Source organism: Emydura macquarii, unplaced genomic scaffold (genome assembly GCF_026122565.2).
Source record: "Emydura macquarii macquarii isolate MOO-44397 ecotype Brisbane River unplaced genomic scaffold, CSIRO-AGI_Emac_v2 contig_2890, whole genome shotgun sequence".
In the NCBI taxonomy this organism is placed as follows: domain Eukaryota; kingdom Metazoa; phylum Chordata; order Testudines; family Chelidae; genus Emydura; species Emydura macquarii.
In genome coordinates, this window is record NW_027133027.1 from 2,801,709 (window position 1) to 2,811,998 (window position 10,290).

The 10,290-nt window shown below is 40.5% G+C and overlaps 1 protein-coding gene across 2 annotated transcripts in view; it reads left to right on the forward strand.

Annotated features, from left to right (window-relative positions):
• HIVEP1 (HIVEP zinc finger 1) overlaps positions 1 to 9,748 on the forward strand; it is a 150,086-nt gene extending 140,338 nt beyond the window's left edge. For both annotated transcript variants that reach the window (XM_067568340.1, XM_067568341.1), the window contains exons 8-9: positions 3,537 to 4,048; positions 8,041 to 9,748. In XM_067568340.1, the coding sequence (XP_067424441.1) occupies positions 3,537 to 4,048; positions 8,041 to 9,228 (1,700 nt within the window). In that variant the 3' untranslated portion in view covers positions 9,229 to 9,748. The remainder of the gene's footprint in view (positions 1 to 3,536; positions 4,049 to 8,040) is intronic.
• Positions 9,749 to 10,290: the final 542 nt, after the last annotated feature.

Here is a 10,290-nt window from a genome sequence, read left to right on the forward strand (position 1 = left end):
TCCGAACAAGTGTTTGTCTAACCTGTTCTTAAAAATCTTCAATGACATGGATTTCACAGCCTCCTGTGGAAACCTATTTCAAAGCTTAACTATGATTATAGTTAAAAAGTTTTCCTTAATATATAACCTAAATCTCCCTTTCTGGAGATTAAAGTCCGTTATTTCTTGTCCTACCTTCAGGGGACATGGAGAACAATTAATCACCATCCTCTTTATAACAGCCCTTAATGTATTTGAAGACTTATCACCTTCCCCTCTCAGTTGTGTTTTCTCAAGACCTAAAAATAAACTGGGCATATTTACCTTTCCTCATCGCTCAGATTTTCTAAAACTTATCATTTTTGTTGCTCTCCTTTGGCGTCTCTCCAATTTATCCACATCTTTCCTAAAGTATGGCATCGCACAATTGGACACACTACTCCGGATGAGACCTCACCCGTGCCCATTAGAGCAGGACAATTACCTCCCATATTTTACAAATGACACTCCTGTTAATCCACCCCAGAATGATATTAGCTTTTCTTTTCTTACAATTGCATCACATTGTTGACTCGTATTTAATTTGTGATCCACTATAATCCTTAGGTCCTTTTCAGCAGTACTACCATCTAACCAGTTATTCCCCATTTTGTAATGGTGCACTTGATTTTTTTCTTAAGTGTAGTACTTTGTAACTGTCTTTACTGAATTTCCTCTTGTTGATTACAGAGCAATTCTCTAATTTGACACAGTCGTTTTGAATTCTAACTCTCTCCTCCAAAGTACTTGCAACCTCTCCCAGCTTGGTGTCACCCACAGATTTTACACTCACTCTTTCCATTCCATTGTCCAAGTCATTAATGAAAATATTGACTAATATGAAACCCAACACTGACCCCTACAGGACTCCACTAGATATGTCCTCCCAGCCTGACAGCAAACTATTGATAACTACTTTTTGAGTATTATGTTTTAACCAGTTGTGCACCCACACATTTCCACACATCTCAAAGAACCATCAGTTACAGTAAGCAACCTCCCTTTTATAAATACTTGTGAGAGAGATTCCAGCGATTTAAGAAAATCCAGAGATTTAAGAAATCCATTAAATGAGTTAAAATCACTTGGGATTTTGGACAAGACAGCGAACCTAAGCGTAAAGTCAAATTTAGGGATTGGAGACAATTGGAGCACTTGGGAGCTCAGCTCATCTTAAACTTTACCACTTTTTCATAGTCCAGACAAGCCTATTTGGCTCATTTTGCTTGCTGCATAGGTGTGAGGATCTAGTCAAATTAATTCAGGTAGATTTACTTGCCTATAGGACTTACAAATGTTGTTTACACCCCTGTTGTAGGAAAGGTGATCTCTCTGTAGACAGAAGGGGAGAAGCAGCATGATCCTCAAAGAATATTTAGATAATGTTGGTACAGAGAGATAATTCCTTCTCCTAGACAGGTGTCATCCCTCCCCCCTGGCCCAGGGAATACTACTTCAAAGAGAATTCAGACTGAATCTCAAACTCAAATGTCCAAAAACAAAAATCACTGACCCCCACATTATCATGAAAGTCAGAAATAAACAAATGCACAGGTCACCCTGGAGGTATCACACGAAGAGACCTCTCTCATATTTGTAGTGGTATTAAAACTGATGGCTCCAATTAAGAACCTAAATGTATATTTTTGTGGTTTGTGTTTTGTTTGGGTGTTTTTGTGCCTTAAATATATTATGCAAAATTTTCTGTTCTCTTTTTGGGAAATGGAGATGAGAAAGTAAAGGAACAACTAAAAAGTCTGTGATGACTGATTAATAATTTATAACACTGTTCTGTTAAGCATATTTGAGGAATGGTTTTGTTTTTTTTAATTTTCTAAGAAATCTCCATCCCTGCTCCCCCCCTTTTGGAAGAACAGTTTTATCTTCAGGTAAAACTTGTAAATGGAGACTGGCTAAAACCTAACCACACTTTTTCACTAGCACGGTTTTAATGGCATGGTAGATTTAAAGTGGTTTTTATTATATTATATTTCAGTTAATGGTTGCTACCAGCATAGAAAGAAAATCTATAGTATTCCTTCTTAGTTAATGCACAAATTACTATGTAGGATTCAAGGGCTGAATCATTACACAAAGTATTATTTAAAGACTCAATTAGGCCTCTTCCATATCATAATCCTACTACTAATTTAAAAGCATAAAGGCTTGAAATGTTAGATAACTTGCTGAGAGGTAGCTCTACTGTTACAATTATTTTACCTAAACCTCAGTGTGTATGTTTTTCTATGTGATGCATATTTTATTTGTGGTTTCATAGCTGGCTAGAGTAATGGTAGTAGGTCTTAATTCTTGTTAAAATGTGATTTTTTTTTCCATGTCTTTCATCTTGACAGCAAGTGTCTATGTAAATTTCCTTAAACAGAGGCTCTTTTTGAAATTTTAAACACTAAAACAAACCAGACATCATTGAATATTAGTTTTTCTGAGCCAAATGCTGTTTTTTGCAGATATTTTCTTTGGAGAAGTCAGCAGACTGACATTTAATCCAGTAAAATACTAGTGCATCCAAGCATTTTGTCTTTTGTCAAATATGATCCAGACAGTTTGGCTTGGAATCAGATACAGCAGCTGGGGTTTCTCTCTTTACTGAAGAAAATTCTTTTTTCTTCCCAAGGTCTGATACAAAAAAAGTTAAATACATGTACTTTAGTTTGCCAACTGAAACTGAGTAAGAGTTTGGTTTCTGAATGATGGGCAAAGACAGTGATGTCAGCTCAGCTTTTAGATTTAAAGTCAATGGGATTTCACTTGTGAATAAAAGTTACCCACATATTTAAGTGTTTTCAGAATTGGGGCTGTACGGTGTACTAGTCAGTTAACTCCTAGTACATTTTGGGTGATAAAGTGATTTCACCACTTTTTTCTTAAAGGGAATAATTCTCGTAAAACATTTATAATCTCATCTGCCCCTTACCTAGACACATTTCTGACGAGCACTTTCCATTCTTTTTGTTTGTATCTTTCAAAAGACTTTGTAGTAGTGATTGACATTAACTGCAAGGGTACCCATCTATGAGCAACTTGAGAATATCCCACTGCTTAAGCTTGGCAAACATATCAGTCATCACTAGAAACAATGAACCAGGAAATCTGTTCTCTCTACAAAATAAGTATTTATTAAAAGAAAAACAATTTATATAGAAAAGATTTAAGGGAAAAATTGCAGTCTCACGGGCATGAGAACAATGCCTAAGTAAAAGATACCTAGTCCACTTACTCCAATGCTGTATGCCTAACGCTATACTTTGGAAAATGGAAGTACAGAATCCTTTGTTGTTGTTTGTGACATAGTAGTGGAAAGTAGCTAATACACTTACGTTGCATTTTATGAGTGTTGTGTGATAGACATTTGTCATTCCTTTTTATATCAGCATTACAATTCAAATGATACCAAGTTGTCTTGATTACTCCCACATAGCTGATATGTTAGAAAAGCTTTACCGGGCCTTCGGTGGAATAACTACTTAGCTAATTTTTGTATCGATTCTATTTTACAGGTGAGAAGCAAAAGTTTGGCTATGATCGGTCAGGATTTGATGTGGAGGATTCTGATGGTCCAGATGAGGATGACAATGACAATGATGATGATGATGAAGACAGCCAAGCTGAATCAGTCTTATCTACAACCCCCTCAGTTACAGCCAGCCCTCAGCATCATCCATCTAGAAACATCCTACAGGAGGCCACAAGCACTGATGAAGAAATCAGAATTACGGACTGCTTTGCTGGGGTTCACACAGACTCTATGGACGGTCTACCTAAAGCACTAATTACAAAGATGACTGTACTTAGTACAGTACAATCAGACTGCAGGAATTCCAGGTCACCAATAACAGTTGCATATCAAGAAGCAAACGAAGAGAAAATACAAGACAAGGACATAATTATAGAGCCTACCATCTCCTCTGGCACTTCTCCTAGGTCTCCATGTCATCTGATGTCTGTAGATTATCCAGATACAGCAGAAGCTTTGGGAAGTTCTGCAACATCAGCTACAGTTGTTACAAAGGTTAGAGTATTCAATTTGGGGTCGGGGAGGGAGAATTGTATTTTAAATCCTTCTCAATAACTTTGATTGGGAGCCAAACATTATTTTATCTATCCTTATTTTGGTGATTTTTCTGAAAGCCACATTATTCGCTTCCTTATTTTCTAAGTGCAGGAGCATAGTAACAACAATATGGAGACAAAATTTTTACAAAAAAGTGTAGAGATTAGATTGTATCTCCAGGCCCAAAAGGATTAGTTATAATATTGTTCTTTAGATCCCTGTTTGGAATTCATTGTCTGTACAATTAAGACTAAATGGTGGTATATACCAGATACTTTGTCTAGAATAGAATGCCATTTTTCAGGATCCAGAAAACATGCACAATAGTTGCCCTTGTTCAATACCAAGGGCTGGGAAGGGCACAGAATTACTAGTTTCAGACTGTAAAAGAATTAAGACTTGAATTCAAGGTTTGCAGCCCAGTGCACCTTCACCAAGGTGAAAGGATTAGTTGTTGGAACAAGACTGCATCAGCAGGAGGAGGATCCATTGTGTCTGCCTGGAGGTTTACCTGCATATGGCATATTAAAGCAAGATGCTAGGATGATGAATGTGCCATGCTGATGGAATGCTGAGGGATTTACTCCCGGGGGAATTCTGCACCAAAAAATTAAGTTCTGTGCATGACATTTAAAAATTCTGCATATTTTGTCAAAATAACACAAATATAAGCACACTAGTTCAATTATTTTGATCATTTATTTCAAAATACCTGTCAACAAGTATGCCTGTCAAAATACAGACAACAAAAGAGATTCAGGAAATGTTTTTTTGACAAATAGATTCCTTACTAGGCATATTAAAACTACAATATAGAAATTTGTTTCCCACACCTTTCAGAAGCAGTGCAAATGACTTGAGGGAATCCGGGGTAATGGAGTAGCTGAGGGAGAGGGAAGTAATTGCTAGGAAGGTGCCTACGAGTGAACATGGAAGGTTGTTGGGTGTGGGTGGGAGAAGCATGGAATAGTTTTTTTTGGGGGGAGGGGTTGTTAGGGAGTTGGGAAGCCTCCCCTATGCAGAGCACAGCCCCTCCATTGCACAGCCATTTAGTCAGGTACATCAACCCCATCCTCATGGGTCCCTATACCCTCACTCCCATTCAGCCCATGGCTCAATACTGTCCCTCCCACAGCTCCTGTCTGCCCTTCCTCCCCCTACTAGCTCATCTGAACCCCAGTCTTTGACTCCCCAGCAGACCCGTGTGCTCCATTCTGTCTGCCAACCCCCCCATATCCTGTGCCTCCTCACCTGGCCCTGCAGGCAGGGTGCTGTGAGGAATGCAGCCACTGCCCCCTCCCTCTCTCTGCAGCTGGCCCTGAGCCCTCTTCTGGTGCCATAGCAGCCCCTGGTGGGAAAAAGGTGTAATTGCAGCACTTCCCCAGCAGAATCTATTTGGGAGGGGAAGGGGCAGGAAGGACCTACCATGGAACATGAATTCTGTGCATGCATAGTGGTGCAGAATTCCCTAGGAGTAGGGATTGGACCAGCCAGCCTCTGGTAAACTCTACTGAAGAAAACACAGATGGGAAATGGCAATGTCCTGCATCTTATAACTCAGACAAATCTGAATGGATTTTCCATGTTGATGGTATAAGGCACCTTCCTCCATGACTAGCAATATCCCATTGCCAAATTTCAAATTCCTGTTGCAAACCATGAATGCAGTGGAGCCCTTCAAAATAATGGTAAAAAAAATCATAATGGAAAAGGTTAGATAAGCTAAGTAGAGCAGTGGCTACTGTTCCCTCTGTAACATATGTAATATCTACAAAGAATATATAGGTGCAATTATAGAAAAAATATGCAATAGATTTTCAAAGACAACTGACAAGCAGTAAAAGAATTTCTATGGGAGTTAGGTGCCAAATTGTTCATGTCTGAAAATCTCCCCCAGGCTATTTTCACAAGTTTGAGATGATTAGGTGTTGCAAAAACACAATGGAGGGTAGTTTTGTTTCACGCTTCATTGTTGTGTACCTCTATGCCAGCTCTTTACAAATGCATGTACCAAGCATAAGCTTGACGCAGTTTTGTGGGTGTATGTGTAGTTGTGGGTGGGAAAATGAAAGAAGATCTTTAATCTCTGTAGTTACTTGACATGTCAGGTAAGGTCATAGGATAGTAAACCCATTTATTATTAGTAGTAGTATTACAGTTGCACCTAGAAGCCCCATTTGCAGTGGGAGCCCCATTGTGGAAGGCACTGTACAGACACACAGAATGAGTGTGTCCCTATGTCAAACTGTTTACAGTTTAAATGGACAAGGTGTGTGAGAAGGAACAGGCACAGAGAGGTGAAGTTACTTGTCCACCGCCATAGAGCAGGTCAATGGCAGAGCTGGAAACAGAACCCCGATCTCCCAAGTTCCAGTTTAGTGCCCTCTCCATCTCCTCTCTATAAAATGGATCGAGAGCTGGCTAGCGCATAGGGCTCCATGAGTAGTGATCAATGGCTCCATGTCTAGCTGGCAGCCGGTCACAAGCGGAGTGCCCCAGGGGTCGGTCCTGGGGCCGGTTTTGTTCAGCATCTTCATTAATGATCTAGAGGATGGGATAGATTGCACCCTCAGCAACTTTGCAAATGACACTAAGCTAGGGGGAGTGGTAGATACCCTGGAAGGTAGGGATAGGATACAGAAGGACCTAAACAAACTGGAGGATTGGGCCAAAAGAAATCTGATGAGGTTCAACAAGGACAAGTGCAGAGTCCTGCACTTAGGACGGAAGAATCCCATGCACAGCTACAGACTGGGGACCAACGAGCTAGGCAGCAGTTCTGCAGAAAAGGACCTGGGGGTAATAGTGGATAAAAAGCTGGATATGAGTCAGCAGTGTGCCCTGGTTATCAAGAAGGCTAATGGCATATTGGGCTGCATTAGTAGGAGCATTGCCAGCAGATCACGGGAAGTGATTATTCCCCTCTATCTGGCATTGGTGAGGCCACATTTGGAGTATTGTGTCCAGTTTTGGGCCCCCCACTACAAAAAGGATGTGGAGAAGTTGGAGAGAGTCCAGCGGAGGGCAACAAAAATGATTAGGGGGCTGGAGCACAAGACATATGAGGAGAGGCTGAGGGAACTAGGCTTGTTTAGTCTGCAGAAGAGAAGAATGAGGGGAGATTTGATAGCAGCCTTTAACTACCTGAAACTACCTTCAACTACCTTCCAGGGAGGATGGAGCTAGACTGTTCTCAGTGTGGCAGATGACAGAACAAGGAGCAACGGTCTCAAGTTGCAGTGGGGGAAGTCTAGATTGGACATTAGGAAAAAGTTTTTCACTAGGAGGCTGGTGAAGCACTGGAATGGGTTACCTAGGGAGGTGATGGAATCTCCATCTTTAGAGGTTTTTAAGCTGCAGCTTGACAAAACCCTCGTTGGATTATTTAGCTGAGGTTAGTCCTGCTTTGAGCAGGGGGTTGGACTAGATGACCTCCTGAGGTCCCTTCCAACTCTGATTCTATTTGACCATATTAGTTTGAGAACAATACTTGATCATCATCTCTTTTCATTCTAGTCTTCCTGATTAGATTCCTGTATCAAACGCATCGTAGCATTAACCTTGCAGTCCAGAGACTAATGCTGCTGCTGTGGGGCTCAATAAATACCCCCAGGAGAGAAGGATGTGTTTAGATCTGGATGTCCAGTGACCAGATAGATACCACAGCTGATTTTCACAGTGAATGTACTGTAAGGGAAATGCCAAAATGCTTGTCAGTATTAAAACTAGAAAGAAAGCAGATGTACTCAATTTAGGAGAGGAGGAGACGTAGAAAGGAAAGGACAGTCATTAATTGTTCAAGTCATGAACTGCAGATTGAACTGATTTGTTGCAACTTCCTAAAAGGGAAAGTAGGCTAAAATTCAATCTACCTCCTTTAGAGCATTTTGATTTAATTTTAGGTGCATTGGCACCCTTAATACTGAAATATTTTTGCTGTTCTCTCTTAGAGCACACCCTCCACAGAGCTTCCCTCACCCCCAGTGGACCAAAGCACACAGATAACAATGGTGGTTCCTTCGGCAATCTCGCCCTATCCTGACATCCAGGAAGAGAAGCTGCAGGAACGTCAGCAACATGCCACCCAATTGACAGCTCCTCTGACTCATTTATTTAGCCACCTTCCTCTGCACTCACAGCAGCAAGCCAAGACACCTTATGGTATGATTCCAGTGGGGGGAATTCATGTGGTCCCTGCTGGCCTAGCCACATACTCCACATTTGTACCAATTCAAGCCGGGCCAGTGCAACTCACCATTCCTGCTGTTAGCGTGATTCACAGAACTACAAGCGCGCTTGGCGACACAGCATGTGCAGTATCTGCCACTGCAAATCCAATAGGCGTTGCTGAAGTGAACAGTGTTGTGCCATGTATTCCGATTGGTCAGATTAATGTACCAGGCATCCAAAGTCTGAGTGCACCAAGCTTACAACCTCTTCCACCACTAAGCATGGAGACAGTGAACATTTTAGGCCTGGCAAATACAAATATAGCCCCACAAATACATCCTTCTGGACTTGCTCTAAATGCTCTGGGACTACAAGTTTTGACTGCAAACCCTTCTCCTCAGAGCAATCCCAGCCCTCAGACACACATTCCAGGTCTGCAAATATTGAATATAGCACTGCCTACCTTAATCCCTTCAGTCAGCCCAGTAACTACAGATGGGCAAGGAGTTCCAGAAACACCAGCTTCCAGTAATAAAGCCTGTGAAACTCCCCAAGAGCGGACTCCTGTGAGCTTTCCTGCAACTGACATCAATCAGATCACTAGTGCTGTATCTCCTCAAGCACCACCTACTGTCCAGTGGTACAATGTAAAAAACGTTGCTGACTCTTTTCCTTCAAATGAGTATGAGAGACTTGAAGGTCCTGGAAAAACAGATTCTGAAAAGGCTGATCCGGTAAATCATGTCAAACCAAAGTGTGATGTCACTTCCATTCAGGTCAAAAGGGCTTCCACATCAGAACCCCTCTTGAAGGTGAATTCTGAAGTTTTAACCAAGTCCCCCATCCGTCAAACTGTCTCTCCAGATAGACAGGTACACAGGCCAGCAGGATTGCCACGAAGACAGAATACTGTACAGTTTAGTGATGGCAGCAGTGATGATGAGGATAGACTTGTCATAGCAACCTAGATTTTTTTATTATAACACTTACAGGTTTCTTTGCAAACCTTCCTTTCCTTAAAGCACATTTTTCTGACACAAACTCATAACTAATCTTTGTGCAATCATGAACTCTTGACCAATAATTGTTGTTTCTTGTCAGCTCCAGCCATTTTTGTACATGTTGTATAGACAATTGTGCCTTTTTGGAGTTTTATGTTTAGAAACCTGTACAGATTGTTGGAAATATATATATAATATGTATATTAAAACCAGATAGTTGCTTGTGTTAAGTAAGTAAAAACATCTTGTCAGAAAAACGAAAACAATTAAGTTATATGTTGCACTGTTAAATGTAAATTTTTTATGGCTGTGGGGCAAAGTTTCTGTGTACAGATCTAGTATGTAAAACTCCATATTTATTGTATCCATATTAGTCTTGGAACAAGGGTCTGTCCATTTTTCTTGTGTAAGACAGTAGCTTTACACTTAACAGAATACAGTATCTGTGTTATGAAATATTACAGTAAAGTTTTGTTTACTGACTTTACCATTGCTTATGTTGTGCCTTCTTGATACTATTTAGTGGTTGGTGACTACCTAGATCACTTATTTTAATACAGCCCCAGAACTTGCTTTCCATTTTGAAACTACTGATGAACTGCCTCCAAACACAAATTAGCAGCTGTTCTAGGCTCTCAGGAAGCAAAGCCTTCCTTTTTAAAATTCCAGTAGGGAGAGGATTTGCTTTTCATTTTTTCCTAAGAAGACTACTTTATTTATCATCAAAGCCTGAATGCCAAAATAAGCCTTTTTTCCACTTACCAGAACCGATGGTCTGAGGCTAATCTTGTTTTTGTAACTGAACCATGAAGCCACATTTTAATTAAACAAAAATATGGTTGAGCAAGAAAGGAATAGTTTGTGTCTTGAATGTAGTATCACAAGTGCAAGTGGCAAAAAATGGTGTTACAGCAGTGAGGGTTTTGCAGTGCTAGTTGTCAAGACATGTCCCTAGCTTCTAATGAGTATTTTGTTACAGGAAATCGTTACTTCAAGCACCAAGAGGCTAATTTTGCCTTAAATACAGCT